The 22,772-nt window shown below is 33.3% G+C and overlaps 2 protein-coding genes and 1 long non-coding RNA gene across 20 annotated transcripts; all 3 read left to right on the forward strand.

Annotated features, from left to right (window-relative positions):
- The first annotated feature begins 6,596 nt into the window (after positions 1-6,596).
- Positions 6,597-13,264, forward strand: LOC118045487 (uncharacterized). 16 transcript variants are annotated; one of them, XR_012170698.1, is made up of 10 exons: positions 6,597-6,765; positions 6,868-7,458; positions 7,590-7,853; positions 7,956-8,084; positions 8,977-9,107; positions 9,207-9,275; positions 11,017-11,088; positions 11,356-11,428; positions 12,449-12,860; positions 12,967-13,264. It is a non-coding gene; the product is annotated as an uncharacterized lncRNA (long non-coding RNA). The 16 variants fall into 16 exon arrangements; XR_004687002.2 differs by having other exon boundaries at positions 6,882-7,458; XR_004687005.2 differs by lacking the exon at positions 6,868-7,458 and having other exon boundaries at positions 7,590-7,646; positions 7,758-7,853.
- A 1,266-nt stretch (positions 13,265-14,530) lies between these two features.
- Positions 14,531-18,188, forward strand: LOC118045489 (uncharacterized oxidoreductase At1g06690, chloroplastic). 2 transcript variants are annotated; one of them, XM_035054140.2, is made up of 9 exons: positions 14,531-15,040; positions 15,941-16,025; positions 16,229-16,345; positions 16,500-16,564; positions 16,684-16,772; positions 16,862-16,941; positions 17,083-17,194; positions 17,592-17,711; positions 17,809-18,188. In XM_035054140.2, the coding sequence occupies exons 1-9, from the start codon at positions 14,734-14,736 to the stop codon at positions 17,992-17,994; spliced, it is 1,161 nt and encodes a 386-aa protein (XP_034910031.1). In that variant the 5' UTR covers positions 14,531-14,733; the 3' UTR covers positions 17,995-18,188. The 2 variants fall into 2 exon arrangements, with proteins under 2 accessions (XP_034910031.1, XP_034910032.1); XM_035054141.2 differs by lacking the exon at positions 14,531-15,040 and adding an exon at positions 15,114-15,759.
- A 628-nt stretch (positions 18,189-18,816) lies between these two features.
- Positions 18,817-22,300, forward strand: LOC118045490 (uncharacterized). 2 transcript variants are annotated; one of them, XM_035054142.2, is made up of 7 exons: positions 18,817-18,938; positions 19,276-19,359; positions 20,278-20,427; positions 20,844-20,917; positions 21,055-21,173; positions 21,458-21,541; positions 21,934-22,300. In XM_035054142.2, the coding sequence occupies exons 2-7, from the start codon at positions 19,353-19,355 to the stop codon at positions 22,037-22,039; spliced, it is 540 nt and encodes a 179-aa protein (XP_034910033.1). In that variant the 5' UTR covers positions 18,817-18,938; positions 19,276-19,352; the 3' UTR covers positions 22,040-22,300. The 2 variants fall into 2 exon arrangements, with proteins under 2 accessions (XP_034910033.1, XP_034910034.1); XM_035054143.2 differs by lacking the exon at positions 18,817-18,938 and adding an exon at positions 18,947-19,096.
- Positions 22,301-22,772: the final 472 nt, after the last annotated feature.

Genomic DNA, 22,772 nt, shown 5'->3' on the forward strand with positions numbered 1-22,772 from the left:
AAATATTTTTCTATATTTTTAAAAATATATGAAGGTGTGTTTATACTGTATCTTCTATTTTTACACGCTAACCCACTAGAGATTAATAAAATAAAATTGTGGCCATCACTATGCAAGATAAAAACGAAGGTACTTGGTAAATTATCAGGTAAAGCCTGCCTAGTAGCAACCATCACGCAGCTTACATCTTCATGTTAGTTAATGTACATGTTTAAGAAACCTTTCTCTTCCAGCACTTCAAGCCAGGCCTTCACACCTGGTCAGTGAACATAACGTACACAGATATATATGAGATTTTTATTATATTTACAAAATAATATATAGCAATGGCAAATATTAATAATTACTTCAAATCAACCTCTAATTATGGGGGAAAAATAGTTTTTGACTCTTTAGATTCTTGAGTTTTTTAAGGTTCTTAAAAAAAACTAGCTTTTTTGAGGATTTAAGAGGGAAAATGAGAGAAATAATAAAATAAAAACATAAAAAGAACAAGCTTTTTGTTAGTTATTTAGTCATGGAGCAAAATTAGATCTTTTAAAGACAACAGGGATAACACGGAGAGATATTTTAATTTATAGAGATAGAAATGAAATATTGGTGAATAAATAAAACATGATTTATTCTTTAATTATTATTATTCTTCGTCTCAACCATAGTTATAATTAAGAACCGTTAGGGACTAGCTTGGTTCAATATCTAAGTTAACTTGATTTTTTATTTTAAAAGATCCAAAATAATATTATTTTAGTATAAAAAAACATGTTTTTTTTATTAACTCGGCTAAAATCGGGTTCTAAATTAACAAGTGGCCAAATTAATATTCTTAACACACTATACATGAAGGGGCGAGACGATCGCTGCATTTTCCATGTTCATTTCTTCAAACAGCAGACTCCACACGATATTGTGAAGCGACGCAAAGTCATTGCTGCAGAGTGGAGAAAACTATAAGACCAGCAATTTTTTCTCAAGTGGTCAATTACTTTTCTTCAGGGAGAAGTCTTAGATTATGACTAATTAAAGGGTTTTAATTAATATTTTCATTAGCCGGCCTGGAAGAGTACAATTTCAATTATAAAGTTGCGGGTGCCTTGATGACCGACATTATCTTATACTTCAATTTTTTTTAAAAAAATTATTGTATGAATGTTCTTATTTAGTATGCCAAGTCACGAGGAGTGTAACATTCTTAAGTTATAAGAAATTAAATGCTTCGTATAAAGCCTAAGATTACTAGTAAACACGTGATTAGTGAGATGTAGAAGACTTTTAGACCATTGACTATTTATTTCTCTGTAATAAAATGAAAGATTAACAAAATAAACAAAATTGTGATAGCATAATGCATGGTTTTCTTACTTTCAAATTATTTGAATTTCTCTACAGTATTTCACCTATATTTTGTTCATTAACCGACCACAGGCCAGTAATTATTTTAGTAATTTTTTTTTTGATTTACGTGGGTGTCCGGGCCAGCTTGCGCGCACCACGACTAATCTCACGGCTCACTGAACATCCTGCAAACCCAGTGAACATGTAAGACACCGCAGGGGTGACAGGCGTACACGCTGAGGCTTGAATCCAGGATGCAGAGACAAGGAAACTCTTTGCCACCGTTGGGCTGTGTAATTATTTTCATTTCATGTGAATGGTGTTTGTTGTTTTAATTATTTCTTCTCGAGTGGCTGACTTTAGGAGTGATTCTGTCACATAGAATGCCTCTTATTTTTGGACTTCTCTTCTTCTCTTCCTTGTAGGATTGTTCCTCTTTCTTCCAGTCCAGTTCCTGCTAGAGAGCTCCCTCTTGTTGTGTTTCTACTTTCGGGATTTAGACTCTTTTTATTTTTTTGTTTTAAAAATATTTTTTGAAAAAAATTAAATTTTTTTCAAATTTTTTTATTTTAAATTAATATATATTTTTTATTTTTTTAGATTATTTTGATAGGCTAATATCAAAAATAATTTTTTTAAAACAATATTATTATTTTAATACATTTTCAAATAAAATTTAAAATAACCTCGATTACATTTTTAAACACCCCTTCTCTACTATCCTTTGCTTCTTCCAGCCCAGTTGGTTGGGTGTCCACCAACCCTGTAGCATATAGCCTATTTGAATTTTTAATAAAAGAAAGAATGATAATCCAACTACATATACTATAAGTAATATTGTAAAAACTTAAAAAAAAAATAACAACAATTATTTACTTATTTTCAAGTGCAGCAATGTTGAATGTTAAAAAAATATAACAAGAAAAATTTCGAAAACGTGCATGGACTGTTGGAATATGACCTTAAAATAAAATGAAGTTTCACTAATTTAACAATCTACCTGTATTTTTAAAATATTTTCTTAATATTTAGAATTATACTTTCAAAATAACTTTGGTAGAATAAATAATGTGGTTATCTTGTTTTTTACTCTTTCAATGGCTGCTTGTCAACCATCAATACAGCCGGTTTTAATTTTTTTACTGGCAACTATATATGATCGCATGCTAGACTAATTTTCTCTGTAATTAGATATTAAATAGATTATAAAAAATTAATTTCATACACCCTGTTCTAGTAACTAAATTTTGGAAGGTAGCTATTGACCATTGACTAGTAATGAATGATGCTGTAAACATTTTATTTGATGCTTAAAAAAAATCATTAACGTAGCGGTTTTCTATCTGGTATGGGAATAGCAGTCTTCTAAGTACTTTCTTATCTAACTTCTCTTCTAACAAGGAGCCAGAGAATTTAATTCTAGTATTTTGTATAATTTATTTTTGTGTTTGTAATTCTACTTGAATATGTTTGAAAATATATTAAATTAATTTTTTTTATTTTTTTTAATATACTGATATTAAAAATAATATATATATATATATTATTTTAATGTATTTCAAACAAAAAATACTTTTGAAAAACACCATACACCACAATATCAAATATATAATAATTATTGTGTCTGTTTTGGATTATGATAAATGTTATTTTTAAAAATATTTTTTACTTGAAAATATATTAAAATAATTTTTTAATTTATTTTTGATATTAATACATCAAAATAATTCATAAATATAAAAAATTAATTTAAAATTAATTTTTTTTAAAAAATAAAAGTAAAGTTAAATTGTAATGCCAAACACTAATCAAGTACATTAATTTCATTAAACCCAATTCAAGTTAAATTGTAATGCCAAATCAGGTCCAAATTTATTATAACTTCACATGTGATTAATTGCTTCAGTTTTTAATGACAAAAAATGACTTGTGAATGTATGTGGTCCCTAAAACAAATACAATATAGATAAGAAGCAATTACAATAATAGGAATTTGGGATAAGTTATTTTTTAACAAAATAATTTGACTTCATGCAAAGATTAACCAAAGAAATGTTCCTTGTTCGAGAAATCCTCTTTTCTTTTTTTAGGAACAAAGTATTAGGAGGGTTATATGTTTTCAGTTTAGTGGTGTTCTTGCAAAATTAAGAAGAGTGAGACCTCGATTTTGAATCCATCATTTATCAATTTACCATTATATTAAGAAAAAATCAAGCAAAAAAATTTTAATAATTAAAAATATTATTAAAAAAATAATAATATCTGGGGAATTCCCTGCTGTTTTACAATAGATTTTAGACTCCCTTTACTTTTAAATTTGTCAATAGGAGAATCCTCTTTTTCTTTCCTTGGATTATTCTTGCTAGACCCTAAATTCCAAAATCAATGATGGCATAATGGTTATTTCCTGTCATCTGCTAGGGTAATTTAATCTGTAAAATTGATAAATTTTAATTTTATCATTTCTCAATATTAATTTTAATTTACAGGGACTAATTAATGACGGACTTTATGAAGTGCAACTGTGCAAGGTAAAAAGGCAATCATGAGGCCGGATTATGTCGTGCAAACAATAACTAATCACTGTACTGCAAGCCAAGGCTTGCTAAATGAAATGTATCGTCGAATGTAAAATGCAAAATCCTTTGTCTATTTTTTTTTAAATAAATAGAGTTTAATATTGTTTAATTCATAACACGTTTCTTAATTATATTATTTTTTTTAATGATCTCCCAGCAACTAAACTGAAATAAATTTCCTAAAAATCAATATGATAGTGTTTGTTTCATTTATTTTTTATTTATCTATTTTTCATATGAATGGTGAATATTATCTTTAATTTTTTTTTCAATTTAATATAACTTTTCGTGGGATGCCTCAATTCAACTACTTTTTTAACCCTGCTGTGGCATTGATGCAAGTTTTGCCAGGAGAAGAACAAAGAGAGGTAAGAAAATACTTGCTAGCATAGCTATCTATATGTAAAAGGGATACATTTGTCCCTCAATTATCACTTGATTCTCGATTGAGTCCACAATAAAAATAATTTTCAAGTGGACCCCATCTATAAAACATGATTTAATTAACCCCCTTATTAAAATTTGTGGGACAAAAAGACTTTGTTTTGTGATTTCAAGACAAAAAATTTAATGTGGGGATAATTGGGTAAAGTCCAATAAATGGGGGATCCAATTGGAATTTCTTTTATTCAGGGATCTAATCAATACTCGGGTGATAGTTGGAGACAAATTTGTCCTTGATATGCTAAATATTATTTTTTAAATTTATATTGGACTGGATAGTTTTTCTTTATACTCGCAAGTTGGTGATTGGTGCTAATTGAGAAGAAAAAAATAATGTGCATTTTCATTTCTTTCTCCATACTACGAGGATCAAGTCAAACAATGCCACGGTTAGACCCTTCAAAAACTACCCCTCCATCATTACAATCATTGATTAATCAATCTTATTAATTATTTTCGTATCTTAATTATACCGGTTTAATTCAATATTAGGGATTGAACTGCTTTATATATATATATATATATATATATATATATATATATATAGAGAGAGAGAGAGAGAGAGAGGAACTGCTTTAATTGATATATATGAATTTCCTTGAATGAAGAGGAAGGGAGGAGGATTCTATAGAGGAGAAAAGAGTAATTAAATTGAGACATGCTTGTATCATCCCTTGATCTCCGCGATAACAATGGCATGTAAGAATTTTTATACTCCATTATAGACATTCCAACTCTTAATTTGCAAATATTTTATATCTAGCATTATGAGCTAAACACGTTAATCCTTTTATAATTTTATAAGACGGTAAAATCTTGATTTTTTTATTTTTGTATCTAACTCATAAAATATGTTAAATTTGTCAATTTTTATTCTGCAGTTGCTATCGGGCTTTATTTTTCACCGAGAATGAATTTTCTGAGCTGCGGAAGAAATTAATTTGACACCATGTTGCAGGTATCACTTTGGCGTTAAAATTGGAACTTAAGTTTAAGCACTCTAAGTGTTTTTAAACAACTTGTTGGACTTAACACTCTAAATACTATGGGATTAAACAGGCCGTCTAAGTATTTTAAAAACAACTTGTTTGATTTAAACACTATATATATATATATATATATTATTGTGGGTGTCTGGGTCCGTTAGTAAATATTTCAACTAATCTTATGGATCTTGAAGTTAATAACCATATAAGTTTTTAGTGGTTCCAAAATTTATAAGACTTAAACTAATAATCTTTAAGTAACAAGTGGCTATATACATTCTCAATCCTTACAAAACTCGTTCAACCTCCTTTTTGGCTTTCCTTTAAAAGGGAAATGTTCTTCCTAGTAAAGTTATTAATCCTTTGATTCAACCATGACTTGATTCAAGTTCCGGTTATTTGCCAGATAAGTTATAATCTAAACTAATAGATTAATCAACTTAAAAAAAGAGTTAAAACAATATAATTTTATTTTTTAAAAAAAATTAAACTAAGTTTTTACTGTATTATAAATTGATTCGCTCCATCAATTCGAATAAAAAAAATCATTTATAAATTAATATTTTTTAAAAAATCTAACCCGAGATAAAAGCCAGCCCCTCATCATCTCACCAGGTGGACATGGTTTAGAGTATGTTTGGTAGTGTGGTAGCGGTTGTTTTTTAAAAAACTTTTTACATCGAAATACATGTCAATGATGTTTTTTTTATTTTTTAAAAATCATTTTTAATATTAGCACATCAAAATAATTTAAAACATGCAAACTGTATTAAATTTTAGTAAAAATAAATAAATTTTATGGGAACGTAATTTCAACCACATTCCCAAACAGTTCAATAATCCAATGTTTACAATTTCCTAATGTTATTTTTTATTGGTGTTTTTTTTCATGCGCAGTTAGAGAGGAACATCCTCCAAGAGGAGCATAGTGGTGAACATATTTATGATACCGAACAACCTTTAACTAATTATGAGCAATGGCAACTGCACATAATTATTAAAGCTGGTGTGTTTTGGTGTAATGATTTAGAAAACTCATGATTTAAAATATGATTTGAATTAAGTTTTAAATTGAATAAAAAAGTATTAATATAGTAAAAAATAAAGAGTTTGAACATTGAACTTCATTTCTCGTAACAAATTTTGCTTAAAAACAGCTATGTAGAATATTCTTCTTACACTATTTTTCGAAGCTTCATCTCCACTAAAACTTTAAAATATTTAGTGCTCAGGAGTCAGAACCATGACATCCTTATCTCCATCCCCCCCCCCCCCCAAAAAAAAAAAAAAAAAACACACACACACACACTCTCTCTGTCGCTGAAGTCTCCATGTTAGGGCAGACTCACAAGCAGAGCTCATGCTGCTTGATTCTTCTTCCCTTTCTCCACCGCGAGTCGATACAGCTTGTTGCTATCCAGGTACTGTGAATATGCCTTTTTTTTTTCTCTTTCACAAATAATTACGAGTATTTTTTTTTAAAAATTGAAAATGCTTGCGTCTTTTGATTGCGATTCAACCAGTTATAATTTTTCAGGGTTGATAAAAGCTAATTCTGACTGGTTGCAGCTCGTACATGATGTTGTTGGTAAAACTGGCAATACCTTGGTTAATGTGATCGATGATAGTTTCTTTTGTCTATTTTTAGTGATTGCATGATTTAATTTCTGTTTTGAGGGTGAGTTTTAACATATCCAACGGCCTAATTATACAAGGTAGCCATCCCTTGAATTTAATAGTTCCCGTGGGAATGTATTCGATTGTTTCACTAAAGTTCAGATTATATTGGTGGTTAGATTCATACAAATTTGATATAGTTTGGTTGTAGAATTTTTAGAAACCTAGGAAGGGAAAGAGGAGTGCTTACTACTGAGCTGTTACTAATTGTAGAATTTCAGTTATAATGTCGTCCGTTGAAGACTTGTAAGTTCAGTATAAATGGTTGCATACATGTTGTCTGAAATGACGCGAGCATTGGAAACCACTTTTTTGTTTTGCATAGTTTCCTTTTGTTTTGTTTTTTCACGAAGGATCGGTTTGATTGGCATGTTCATGAAATTCGATGTCCCTTGTCAATTTGGATGGTTGGCATTATCGTGATATGATTAATAAAGGTAAAGTGTGATGAATTCTTTGCTGATTAGCTGGCTATAATAGGTCACAGAATGTTGATTAGTTGCTATAATAGGTTACAGAATAGGGAGCAGCCTACTCATGCTTCGGAGTTTTTGTTTTGTTTGTGTAGGTTGAACTTGTATTCCACCTCCGAATGGCTGGTGGCGCTACCTAGCTACCAAGATCAGTGGGTGCTTATGAGTTGTATCTTTTATAAGTAAACTTTTGATTGTACTTTGTTCATGGATTATCAGGGGACCACTATATTTAATTTGTTGAGATGATTCTTGAGTTGTAGTAAATTATCCCGAGAAGTTTCCTATAATTAGGAAATGCACCCAGCTCTACATGGATTTTGGTGTTGCTGAGGAAGTAGAATGGAAGCACCTGACAGGTTACACATTTCTTGTGCTTTGCCATGTGGCATTGGCTTTATGTACCATACAACTTCCAACTAATATGAATGATGGGACCCACCTGTCATCGTGTCAAGCAGGAGCGAGATGGGGCCTACTCAGTGGAGTGAAGAACATTTGGAAATGCCATTACCTACCAAAAATGCTTCTAGTTTCTTTGAATTTTGAAACTAGATAACTTACACCACTGTTTCATTGCCTCAGAGCAGGTAAATTTTCACAAAGTAGCTATGTTCAAATCATTTTTATTAATCAATTATTGTGCTTCTTCCTTATCACCTCATGGGTTTTTTGACATCCAGTTTTCTCTTTTTTTGATAATATTTCAATTGCTAGATGCATCAAAAGTATTTATTCTGATATTAAGTCATAATTTGAAGCAACTCAATTGTTTTGGTCAGTTTCATTAGCAGTGGCATAAATGTTAATATCCATAGTCTAGGTGCTTAATCTGTAAGGTACCATGCTGAACTCATGGTCTGACATTGTTTTTATCTGCAATTCATTTTGCATATAACTCCCTCACTCTTGTGGGAATGTTTCATGCAAAGTTGCTCACTTGTCACTGTAGCTTGCTATCTTCTCCAGATTCCATTAGCTTAGGCTTCTGTTAGTGTCCTATATCTTAAATGGCCATGTTAATTGTTAAAGGACTGCTCCAACAATATGTGCAGTCACTGTTTGATGAGGTAACAGTTTCTAATGGTTTTACTGCTTTTCTGTAGAATCTCTTTTGCTAATCCTATGCTTGTCTTCACTTTACTCTTTAGGATGTTATTGTTATGTCTTCAATGCATTCAGGGGCTTTTGGCAAAAAAAAGGGGAAAAATAAAGATTGAAGGCTATTTGATCTTGTCTCAGTTTTCTAAACCTATTCATAAAATAGTGTATTTTTTTATAAATACTTTCATATGCATACATACATACAGATGTATGGGACATGTTCTTAAGTGGTTCATTCAATTCTGTGTGATTGCTTCTGATTTCAAAGTATTTTGTAGTTGTGATTTGAGGCCATTTAAATTTGGTGTCATGCAGAGGACTTATTTGTTTGGAAAGGTTTTCAGTGCTGATGATGTGTTTTTATTATATTCCTTGTAGGGGATTGTGAATGCTCAGTTCTGTCATATTCAAACTTTGAAAACAGAGGAGGAACCTGATCATGTTGTGCGATTGATCAATACGTACTCCATTGATGTGGAGTCAATCTTATTTGAACTTGGAAGTTACATGTAACACTATACCCAAAACTCAACTTGCAAAGCGTCAGTTATGGTAGATGACTTCCTAGAATAATTTGGGTTATTTAACTCATTTTTATATACCTGCAGTGATCTTCCTGACGTTGATTTTTCTAAGTTGGCTGCCCTAGCCCAGCAAGTAGAGGAGAGAAGCTCACTGTAAGATGATATTTTATATTCTGTGTAAGGGTAGTTATTGGATAACAAGAGTAATAATAATGTCTGATAAATAGAGAAAATAGGAAACAATTTCTGGAATGGAGTGTATGTTTGACATTGGTTGGCTAAATGTGGTGCTCTCGTAGATAGGTTGCTTTTAGTGAAAAGGAGTTTAGATATACTGAAAGAAGGAAATATCAAGAGAGAAAAAGCAGCTGTTTGAACATGGTTTAAAAGGCTGAGCTCATGGTTTCTTGCCTTTGATCAAGACCTGGGTACTGGGACTTTCCTTGGTGATGCAAAAGCACACAACATGTGTGCAATTATTAATGTGATTAGGAAATACATATCTATGTTTTCTCCTCATTTCAATCGTGCACTTTCTATTTTTAATCTCTAGGGTAGTGGGTGCTGATGGCTGATTGTTTACTTTTAGTGGTGAATGAAGAAAGAAAATTTCATGTGCTTGTCTCTCTCTCTCTCTCTCTCATGTGTGGTTCCTCCCTTTGCTATGGTAGACAACTTGTTTAGCATGATTCATGATTCATCAAACGATTGTATATTTTTGCTTCTCAAGTGGTCACTGGACCTTCAAGTGCTCTTAGCATGCTTTATATTGTCTTTCTTCAATGGCAAGGCCACAATAATTTTTGTTCCTTCATGAAGTATTTTCCTAAGACTACATTCTTTCCCATTCCTTTCAAGTAAAGAGCATAAATAATAACTGGGTTCAGAAGTAGCTCCTACATGTGATGATTTATTTGTACTTGTTTGCTATCAGTCTCTTACTTTTATTAAGCTGGCATTAGGTGTTCTTACCTTTATGTTTTTTTATTTGTTTTCATGGATGTATATGGCATGCAAGTAATGATGAATATCATATATGCAAATTATAGTCATTAACTATTCTATTCAGCATTTTTTTATATTTCCTATGTATACTATGATATATCCAAATATGTATATGTAGTTGTATTAATCAACACTCCAATTAAAAAGAAAAGCCAATTTGATTCCTTTTCTTCTTTAGTTAAAACAACATAATGATCTAAATGGTTGAAGCACCATCTCTAAGAATAATGGTTAGCTGAAACAATAGGCTAACACTTTTAGGTCTATGTGATAATTTATTTTGCATGGAACTTTAAATTTATCGTGAATGGTGTCATGTGGAAATGAGCTAGAGTGATCTTTCTTATATGTTGGTTCTTGGATAAAAACAAAAAGAATTTTAAACGACAATAATGAGAGTTCATTAAAGTTCAAAAGTAGCAGGTATCTAGTAGTTTCCTTTTTTTCATCTGCATTATGCTCTAGAGTTCCGCTGTCATATACATTTATCACGACTCATTCTTCCTCATAGTTAAAAGACGGCAGTAACCCTAAGATTACAAGTGGGATGATGTTTGGATAAATGCACCGCTGTCTTATGCAGATTCATATGATTTGTCTGTCTTAACATCCACAAACTCAAATGTTGGAATCTAGCAATGTGAGATAATCATTAGTTAACAAATAACAACGAGAGCTATTAGTCGCTTATATTCAGCACAAAAGATAGTAAATGGTAAAAAATTATTGCTAGTTTATAATTTTTCTTCTCAAGGAAAATAAATTGTTCCGATGGTTTTATCAATATTCCTACAGTTTCTTTGTTGTCCCACTAGTCTAGCTGAAAGTTAATTTCCCATCTATCATAAAAAGAATTAAAAAGGTGGATATAATGTACTTGGTTTTACAGCATGGGTGCAGAGCATATGAGGCTTGCATGTGCTGATCTCATTCAAGCTTGTCGTCAGATGGATAAAAGAAAGTAAGGTGGCTTTCATGCTGTGCTTTGTCATTTTCTTCTCAATTATTGATTTGTAGGAAGGGCGTGTCCTACATGTTACATGATAGATGGTGATGGTTGATAAATAACTTGCTAGCTACTTAGACTTGTGTCGTATCTGCTTATTTTTCAAAGAAATGCTTGATTTTCTTGTTGGTTATCATTTTCTTATCTTTACTATATTCAATAATTCATATTTGGATTAATAACTTCCTTTCCTCCCATGTATTTGCATATTTGCTGTTTCAGTTTGTCCCTTTCCTTCAATTGGATAAAGAATGAATTTGCTCATATTCGGACCAAGTTGGAAGTCATTGTTCAGGTAATTCAATTTTAATTCTTGGCTTGTGGACTCTCAAGTTCTTGTTTACTTGCAAAGTAACATATCTGCATATTGTTGTTTAGGATTTCATGGTGTGTTTCCTTGACCTCTTGTGGAGTTTTTATAGTAAGAATGTCATTTTTTGCATGAGTGGATAGTATTGCTATGTGAGTGGTGTTAATTTATTGGATGCGTAATGGCAGATGAAAAATGCAACTCAGCCTGAAGGAGAATATGGGTAAAAAAGAATACTATATATTTAAGCATATTTCCAATTATTCACTAGGAAAAGAAAAAAATGCCTAAATGCAAAACCGATTTGTCTTTTCAGTATTTAACATGAATTTAAGGTACCCTGGCTGAAACTGTAAAACAGGGCTAGCAATTTTTAGCAAATTGTTTTACTGTAAAGATCTTCAATGATTGAAATCAAAAGGGACAGTAATAATTGAATGTAGATCATAATATTACATAAAAATAACAATCCAATACTATAACTACTAAAATAATACACCACTTTTAGTTGACGTTGAACTTGAATATTTATTACTGATTTGAAATTCATCTTTCTGCAAGCACAACCTTGGGTGGTTGTCTATATTGTAAATCCTAGAATTCTCGAGTGTGGTACATGCCATTAGCCAGTTCACTTTGATTCTACTAATCACTAAAAAGCTCATGAGTACTGCATAATCGTACATCATTATCATTCAAACTCCCTTTCCAAATATCTCACATGCTCAAGTATCTGCTAGATCCATGATAATATTTGATTGTGTGCTTCACTTACGTTTTAATTGATCAATTGCCTTTATTCATTAAGATTTCAAAAACTCTTATTTTCTTATACCTTGTATATTTTAGACTTCTTGCTGCTTAAGTTTGCAGCACTTGTGATAAATGCTTGATTTGTTTGCTACCACAGGTTGGAAACATGTTTTAGTCTTTAATAGGTTTTGCTTTTGGGCTTTGGTAGAAGTTCAACATGGAAAAATGATATACATTTGTAATGCCACACAGTTGCATAAAACTTCTTGCTAAAGAAGGATAGTAGGCAACAAAGGACTGCATCATAATCAAATCAAAGCTCAAAATCCTGAGTCTCAGTTTTGAGTGGCTGTGCGCAACACTTTTAATTGAGGAAGAATAGTTTCCTATAATGGTTTTCAGGGCACGTGGGATAAGATTGCTGGCTTGTTGCATTTTAGGTATCGAATTGCATGTGGCAAAATGCGTGTCATTTCTCGGCAGCATTTTACTTAAACATAGAAAACTAATATACAACACCAACATTAACAGGACTTTGGTTTATCGTTCAGTTGTTTTTGAGAGAGTGAGGGAAATTCATAATTATACCAAGCACTCCCCAAGTTCAAGGCACATGCAGATTGTTTTCAAGTTTTTGGTTCTCCACAATAATTTCTGCTTCACAGTATGTCCCTGTTCTAATACAGTATGGTGCACAAATGTTTTGTTGCCTACATTTAATGAAACACTTGTTCTGCTTCTTGATTTTTCTGGGCCTCACTGGTTTGTAGATGGAGCGGAAGATTATGCGACTTGAGAGCAAACATAAAAAGTAGATTTCTGTCTGTTGTCAAGTTCACCTCGATGTGCCTGTGAGAAAACTTTTTGATAACCTATCCATGCAGGAGTGATGCTTGTGGATTTAAGATCAGGTTGTTCTTATATCTGTTGTTGCTTTGTACTTGGTTGTATATTAGTGGATGGTATGCTGTATTAGGAAGGATTCTCATCTTTATTTTGCGCTTATAAATAATATACTCATTTCGTTGCAGAAAGTTGTCCGTTAACATAAAAGAATTTGTTTCCATATATTATGTTTTTTTTGGTCTAACAAAGGGGTTCGGTTCGACTAGGTTGAACCTGACCTGGTGTTTCCATATATTATATCGGGCAACATTATTATCTTACTCTAATGTGGATTGATGTGGATAACACTGAGATGAATGACCATAGAGTGCTAAAATAAGTTTGCCTCATAGTTGCCCAGTTGCTGCTGTAAAATGACTCAACTTCTCTCAATAGCTTGGGGAGAACACTCGAGAATATTGACAGCAATAGCCCCCCCCCCCCCCCCCCCCCCCGGGGTATTGAAGAGATCGGCCAGGTTTTGGTTTTCTTGGGAGAATCTTGTGATGATTCCATCAGAACAAAGAAACATAACATCTTTCGGCTGGTTAATGAGACAATTCACGGCAAAGACATAATCACTGTAAGTATTTGGATATCTTTTGTCTCGCATTGTTCTAGGGAAACACAGTTTACGAGGATGGTGCTTGTCACATTGCACCAAGATAGTAGCTTAATTCTTTTTTGATCCAGAAAAGAGCTTATCGAAGAAGAGCCACTTATGGTCTTCAAACTCCAGTACATGAGCTTCGCCCGAGGTTAGGACCTATTGACACAAGCTCAGGTTGGCAAGTCTTCGGATTTGTTCTGTCAAACCTACGAGGAAATGGAAAGATGCATGTGGATGAACAAGTCTCTCACAGGATATTCTAATGATTCTTGATCTGCAAAATGCGAATAATGAATGCTGAATTTCCTCATGCCACAGGCTCCGTTTGAAGCAGGAACTTGATACTTCTCTGTATTTAGGCCCGCAAATGGACTTGATTGGCTTTCATGAGCATCTCACCCAAAGTAAATACGTTTGGCCTAGCGGGTTGCCATGGCAAACTCTAATCTAAAACATGAAAAACTCTAATCTAAAACTGGATTCGGAAGCAGTTTTAAATTGAATTGAAAAGAAATATTGATCTTAACTAAATTTTTATTGATTTGATTTATCTAGCCTGACAGGTCAAATTAATTATTGTTTTTATAAAAATAGAACAGCATCCTTGTAATAAAAATAATTTACTAGGGTTGCTTAGCCTCAGCGACTATCTCCTCTCATCTGGCTTGAACTTTACCCCCATTTGGTAATGATTTCACTTTCCTTCTCGGTATACTCGTACTCGCTTTGATATCAAACTCATCACCTCTCGTTCCTCTCAACTCCATATCCCTCAGGTTCTCTGACAAGTATAACTGATAAAGGCGAGAAGCTTCAATATACTTTTAGATTTTCTATCATTCATTTTCCCAGAATAAAGAAAACCTTGAGTAATACACATCTTTTGTACAAATATTATATACAAGAGAAATTTTGTTTGTGGAAACTGAGGGTATAATAGTCAATTAAGAAAATAGGATATTTTTTTTTTTTCGTTCTGAGCGCCAAACACCTTATCTACCATCTTTGCTTCCGTGTCTGGAACATTGTAAACGCTAAAAAGATGGCTGCGTCCTTACACCACGCTGTCCCCAAACTCACTATAACAACTGCAGCTCGTCCCGAGTCAAGATGGCCCAGTTTCAATTCAGTCAGGTGCTGCGCGCCGACGACAACTACAACCACAACTGACGCCGGGGCTCATCGAATCACGGTGAAGAATGGGAACGACTCGCTTGACATATGCAGAGTCCTTAACGGTATGTGGCAGACTAGCGGCGGTTGGGGCCGAATCGACCGAGACGACGCCGTCGAGGCAATGCTTCGCTACGCTGACGCTGGTCTCTCCACCTTCGACATGGCCGATCACTGTAAATTATTCAAAACCCTTACCCTTTTTTTGTGGGTTTTTTTTTTATGTTTACGTGGTGCGTTCTCATTGGCTTGGAAGGTCCTGGTCCGTTTGCTTGCCACGTCGGCTTTCTTAGTTTACTTTGTTTGTTGCCGTAGGGTCCCTATGGGTATTTGCCACTTTTTTCTTTCTATTTGTAACAATGTAACCGTTTAAATGACATGCTTTGGCCAAAATGCCCCCACTTCCTCATAATTGCAAAGACCTTTCTATAGAATCAATGGTGGAAGCTAAGACAAGGAAGCAGATAAGATGAAAGAAAACTACTGGAAGGGAAGAGACGGTGTTATGGGGTTTAAAGAAGCAAAAACAAAAGTCCCTTTTGTAATCTTTTTAGTCTCTTTGGATATTAGGCTTTTTTGCAATTGAAAATGGCAGAGCTTTTATACCAACCATTTAGCAGCTTCAGCTTTAATGGAATGAAACTGGTAAGTAGAAGAGTTGGTGATGTAAGAAAAGTAACCAGTTTGAAACCATTGCAATGTGTGTTGACTGAGGAGGATAACAGGAGAATTGTGGTGGTGAAGAATGGAAAAGACTCCTTAGATATGTGTAGGGTTGTTAATGGGATGTGGCAAACAAGTGGTGGTTGGGGCAAGATTGATCGTGACAACGCTGTTGATGCTATGCTCAAATATGCTGATGCTGGATTGACTACTTTTGATATGGCTGATATATGTAATGAGCTTATAAAGAAGTAGCAGCAACTTTACTGCTTATAAATTGGATAAACAGAAATGTTTTATAGATATACATACATTGTGGCACTGTATAATGATGATATTGGCAGTCTATTATTTTTAATATTTGCATCCAAGAATTGGGTCCCTCATTGTTTTCAGTTCTTCTAACACTGCAGATGGGCCTGCTGAAGATCTCTATGGCATTTTTATCAACCGAATTCGCAGAGAGCGTCCACCGGAAGTCCTGGATAGGGTTAGAGGGTGAGTCATAACCACTTTGTTAATTGGCATGTATTAATATTTGAGTTGGGAAGAATTAACTTTGGTGCTTATCTTGGCTTACATGGACAAGAAATTTATTGACGTATAACATAGGAAGGATATTGTAGAATTTATGTTCACCTCTAGAATAAAGGAAGGGAACTGTGGAGTTCATGCTTACCTCCGTATATTATGCAATGCAGCCTTACAAAGTGGGTTCCACCGCCCGTTAAAATGACTGGTAGCCATGTCAGGCAGAACATTGACATTTCAAGGAAGAGGATGGATGTGTCATCCTTGGACATGCTTCAGTTTCATTGGTATTGTTCTTTTGTTTCAATTGTATTTGGACAACATTTCTCTAGATTTTGGATAATCAACATCAGCACTTTCTATTGATACCTGTTAGATATTGTTGAATTTTTCTGAAACTAATGATTTGTGCTTTTCTATTTTCTTTTTTATCTTAAATAGGTGGGACTATTCTAATCGTGGCTACCTTGATGCCCTTAAACACTTGAATGACCTTAAGGAAGAAGGTTAGAATTATTTATTTTGGCAATTCAAAGAAGGCCAAATTATTTATCTTGCATTCTTATGGGCACGGGAGTCCATATATCTTTGATTTGATTGCATCACTTCAGCAAGTTGCATGCAGGTAAAATTAAGACTGTTGCTTTGACAAATTTCGACACAGAGAGATTACAAATAATTTTAGAAAATGGAATTCCTGTTGTCAGCAATCAGGTATTATCGAACAATTTCTTGTTTTTGTCACTCCCACCTCTTAATGTAGCTTGTAGCTCATGTAAACTAGTATATTGTGATTCCATCAGGTGCAACATTCACTTGTGGACATGCGTCCTCAACAAAAAATGGCAGAGCTTTGTCAGCTTACTGGAGTTAAACTTATCACGTCTGTTTGTCCCTCTCTCATTGCACACGCATAGAAATATGATTGCACAGATAATATTATGTGTTAGCCTTTTGGCATGCTAACAGAATTTACATTATCTGCTGTACAATTGAGCATTCCTTGGATAATTAATGAATGCAGGTATGGGACAGTTATGGGTGGACTGTTATCTGAGAAATTCCTTGACACTAACTTATCCATTCCGTTTTCTGCCCCACCATTAAATACTCCTTCCTTGCAGAAGTACAAAAGGGTAAGAGATAAGAACTCCATTGAATACCGGCTTTATTTTGTCCATGGAAAAATAACAGTTCATGTCTACTTCTGTTGTGAGGAGTAGACATGCTATTTGGTAACGTGAAATAAGACCACCTTTAATAAGGAAACTGTTGGCTTTTGTTTAGTGAGTTTACTAAAATGTCAGATTTACTTCTCTTTGGAAGTTGGTCACAATTTGAGGAACAAAAGTCTTGGATTTGTGATTTTTTCATCATCTACCCTCTCTTTTTTCTCAGATAAGACTTCTCCAAAATTATTTTCATTGCAACCCTATGATGTATGAGAGGGGGAGAGATTTAAAGCTTTGAATGTTTACCACTGTAATAGTATGCTTAGATTCGTGTCATAAAATTGTGCAAAATACATGACAGATGGTTGATGCTTGGGGAGGATGGAGTCTCTTCCAAAGTCTGCTGCGTACACTTAATAAGATAGCCTCTAAACACGGGGTCTCCATTCCAACTGTAGCGGTGAAGTACATATTAGATCAGGTATATTTCAGCACCTCCTAAATGTTCATTTCTCTTTGATGGTAGAATTTCTCGCTGACCAAGGATTTTTCTTCTGGCATGTCTTGTATAACTACAGCCAGCAGTGGCAGGATCCATGATAGGTGTTCGACTTGGTTTGGCTGAACACATCAATGACGCCAATGCTGTGTTTTCACTGGTCCTCGACGAGGAGGATATGAACAGCATACAGGAAGTTTCCAAAAAAGGGAAGGATCTGTTAAAAGTGATTGGCGACTGCGGGGATGAGTATAGGCGTATATGAATTTTGCATGCATGTTTTCGCCACTGGTGTTTTGAAAGTGCTGTGATCATTTTGTGTATCAATGTGAATTCTGTACATTGCAAGGTTTCATCATGTAATATTTATGATTTCTGTATATTTAAATAGAATTGAAATAACACAGAATTTTTAAAACATTCAGCTTTGCGTCATCAATAATAATATTATTTTGATCAGGAACGTATCAAGTTTGCATAAAAATATTTTACTAGGCTGGCTTTGTTCTGCTGCTGAAAAGAGATCAGCAAAAAATAAATAAATAAATAAATTCTTGGGCAAGGTATTTTAATTTATAGTTTTTGGTGACAGTTTATTAAAGGTTGCAATTAACCCCTTTTCATCCTATATTTTTGGTGACTGTTTATAATTTTTGGTGGCATTATTCTTGTTGAATTGTTTTTTTTTTTTTAAAATTAATGTTTTTAGTTTCTATTTTTAGATTGTCGTAAATTAATGTTCTGTATAAAAAATAATGATATTTTATTTTATTTTTTAAAATAAAATGATTTTATTTTGAATAATATTTTTTTAAAATTATTAGAATTAATATAGTCAGGTTTCTTAAAAGTTTGCTAGGATAATCGTGTCAACTAAATCTACTCTTAAATTGATTTAAAATGAAATTAGACCAAGAGTAAGATCCACTCATCATGTTTGATCATCAATGGAGTTATTTTCAAAAACAAAAAAATGAAAAATGTTTTTGGGTGGCCGTATTCACACTTATGGGCTTAAAGCCCATTTTTGGCTCTTAGTGCTTCAAACTGGATTTGTATATTGAGCCAGTATAATGTATTGGACCTATTTTTATCTGTGGCCCATTTATATCTCAGCTTCCTTTTTTTCGTCTCCATTTTTTCCGTTCGTAAAATCAATCACTGACAGGACCTGTATGTGCTCCCTCTTTCCCTCAGCCCTACTTGACCGTAAGTCCATAAGAATGAGTTTCATTTTAACTTGAAATGGATTACATGCATTTCATGGCTTTCAAAACACTGAAAATGAGCTCGACATGGCCGTAGTTGAATAAAATTTATCACTTAGTGTCTTGCACTGCAACTGTTTGATGAAATGCCGCAATGAGGTTGTCTTTCAATCTACGCACCCCATTTACATGTTGATCATTCTTATCTTGTTTTTTGATGTAAACGAGGAAATCCGTTCCTGAACTTTTTATTTATTAACCACCTATCTAGCTGATTTTTGGGCATTTTTTCTCTTGTGACTTGTTAATTCTTTTCTTGTTTTTGTTCTTTCTTGTAGTTTACAGGTATTGATACTTGATTGAACATATTTATTTTTTGGTGGTTGAAGACAAAGGAGTTTACTCAAAAGCAATCATGGATGGTACGTGAGCTCTCCCGCCTCCTTTTGTTTTGTTTTTCCTCTTTTTTGTGTGATGAATCTATGTATGAAGAAATGTTTTTATGATTTTTCATCTTTTTTCTCTTCGGTAGATTGGATGTGAAGATATGGGTTCTTGCTTCTGTGTTGCCAGTCTCCTAAGTCTAAGATCTAAGACTTTGGAGGTCTGAAATTACCAGTCTTGCTTCTGAGAAGTAGAAACTGGTCATGTCTGTGGTCTCAAAAACAAGGAAAAGAAACAGATTTCAAAGTGATAATTGAACAGCAACTTTGTTTAGGAATTTTGTTGGAATATGCTGTGAGCCAAATTTAGTTTTAGATTCTATAGAAGTAATCTTGAAGTTGAACTATTCAGATAGAGCAACTAAAAATAATAAGCAAGTTAATGGTGTTATGGCGCTGTTCATGATAAAAAAATCAACTCGCTAATATTGGGAGAAAGTCTCAGTGTTGATATAGTGTCAAAGGATCTATTAGGGACATAGTAATAATCAGTAAAAACTATATATGAGTGCCAAATCTCTTCAAACAAGTAGGAACTTTATTGAGGTGAAGTTTTCTCTTTTCCAGTATACCAGAATTGGCATGGAGTCTGCCAGTTGATTTTTAAAAATATGACTTTCTAACTCAAGTGGACTGTTTAAAAACTGTCAAATCATTAATCTGTTTAAATTCGCACTTGCATGCACATGTGATGCCTGCATCTTGCATGCAGGCATATGTTTTAAGTTCCATTCATTTCAGCATATATAAAAGATTTCCAATTTGGTCATTAAGGGTTTTGGAGTTACTGGTTTGTTCATGCTTCATCGCATTCCTTTTTCATATTAAGAATAAATATTTAACAAACTTTAAACTGAGATATATTCTCAATTTGTTGCAATCTCTTGTGGTCTTCAGTCGATGCACAGCCAACCATGGATGAAACTATCTTGGTTGGAGATGATCTAATGATGGGACCACCATCCCCAATCATCCCACCAGAAATTGCCTCTCATGTTCTTGAAGGTGTTGATTTGTGTGATGGGATTTTAAGGAACCTATTCTTATGTAAGTTTTCATTTCCTTCCAGTCAATCTAAGTTTTGTTTTGCCAAATTGTTCCGTGCTCATTAATGGCCTCTGACCAGAGTCTTTGTACAAAACAGTAGCATGACTACTTGATTTTGTAAGATGACTAAAGTTAGTGGTATTAAAGGTCTTTGTAAGCCTATGCATATGTAGTACTCAACTTCTCTGGGTCTGTTCTGGTTCTATGTGGTAGCTCCACAGACTGACTGTTGGATAGACGTCCCTCACCCTTACCTATTTTCTTTCGTGTATAATCAAGTTTAGTTGTAATATAAGACTTTCTGTTGCTGGGTGATACATCGACCATCTTTTTGTTGTGTTGGAAGCAAACTTAATGCCATACAGATGGGGAAAATAACTTCATTTGTAACTAAATCTTCCTGCTTTATGTTGTAGGCTTGCAGATCAATGATATTGAGCCTTTCTGTCAAGATGAGCTTGCTTTGTATCGACACTGTGCTGAAAGGAGGGTGAGATTGATTGTCTTTTCACTTCCGTTTCTATTAGATGTGCTCTTTCTTGGATGTCATATAATTTGTAAAATGCAGATTTTTGAAGGTCGGTTGATATCAACATTTTGATGTTTGTTTGAAAACCTGAGTTGCAGGATAAGGAACTAAGGCAACGCCTACAAGACAGTGAGTGCAAATTGGGGTCGTCAATGCCTTTAGATGAAGCAAAGGAAAGAGCTTCTCAACTTGAATCAGAAGTTACATCTTTGGAGAGGTATAATCTGGATTGATGGTTATGTTGAGTAGTTGTTTAGAGAAGTTACATCTTTAGTGAGCGCAAATTGGGGTCATCAATGCCTGTGAAAGTTTTCTTATTAAGGGCATGACTACACACTATCATGTCAGTACAATTTGGTTTTATAGGTGTTATAATTAATACCGTCCATGTGTATTGCAACAACAATATACTTGTCATGTATATTTCTCATATTTGGTTTCTTTTATGGAATCATTACTCATCTTTGGAGATCACTTATGTGTCTTAACCGTTCCCAATAGGCGCTTGATTCTTGCAAGTGGAATTGAAGGCATTGAAGGATTTCGCCAGAGATGGAGCTTGCATGGTCGTCTAACAGATACCAAGTAATGTTTGGACCCTCTTACGAAATGTCAAAATTATATTTTTGGATTTGGTGGTCAAGTGCTCAATCATTGGAGAGAGAATTTCTGCTTTCAGATCATTGTTGAGATAAGATATAAAAAGTGAATCTTGTTTCCACTGGAAACCATTTGATGAATTTCTTTGTCTCCAAAGAAGCAAGGATAAACAAATTCGTTATTTCCCTTAATGCGCTGCATCAATAACAGAAAGCTCAAGTAGTTTAAGTTTCATTAAAATTGTTAGCTGTGCAATTGATAACTTAACCTGTCGCCATTTTTCCCTATTCAATTACTTGGAGTTGCCTATTTGCATGAGAAGCCAATTTCTACTCATCTACTACCAAAGTCTGACTTCTCTTCACTGTTTTATGCAGAAAAAGGTTAGAATCCTTAACGCAGGGCATCGAGAATAGAAAGAACGAAGTGAAAAACGATGAACGGGCTCCAAGTTCAACAACCAGAAGATGGTTTTTCTGGTGACTTGCTAATAAGAACACTCGCCTCGCTTGCTGCTAGACCACACCAATCGATGGTTATAATAATAATAATAATAGTAACAACTATAAAAGAACAATTGGTTGTAAAAGAAAACAGTGTGATTCATGTGGAGGTGATATGGACATCAGAAGGGATTAGGTCAGCTTTGTTCTCGACAATGGCTAGCATTCTAACCATGCAATTTGTCATGAAAGTTTATATGACAAATTGCAACAGCAGCTATTATATTTATTTTGTTGGTTATATTTTAAAGTATTTTTTGTTTGAAAATATATTAAAATAATATTTTTTATTTTAAAAAATTATTTCTGACATTAATATATCAAAATAATTTTAAAATATAAAAAATATTAATTTAAAACATAAAAAATAATTATTTTTTAATTTTTTTCAAAAACATTTAATGCTTATACTGTGTTTGGTGCTGTACAGTTTAATATTCACCATAGTAAAAAACATGAGATATTTAATAATTTAAGAGTAAGGTTTAAAAAAGATATATAATATTCTTACAATGAAAAATACAGAGATGAGTACTTCGCGGTTTGCATAAAACTTATACAGATATAAATACTCTCAGCATGTTTTGTTATTTAGGTACTGTTCGACATAAACAATAATTTTATATTAAATTGTGAAAAAAAAATGAAATATTTTTTAAAAAATAATTTGAAAAAAAAAAAAGATACTCCCTCAATAAGTTTGTACACGGTGA

Source organism: Populus alba, chromosome 9 (genome assembly GCF_005239225.2).
Source record: "Populus alba chromosome 9, ASM523922v2, whole genome shotgun sequence".
Lineage (NCBI taxonomy): Eukaryota > Viridiplantae > Streptophyta > Magnoliopsida > Malpighiales > Salicaceae > Populus > Populus alba.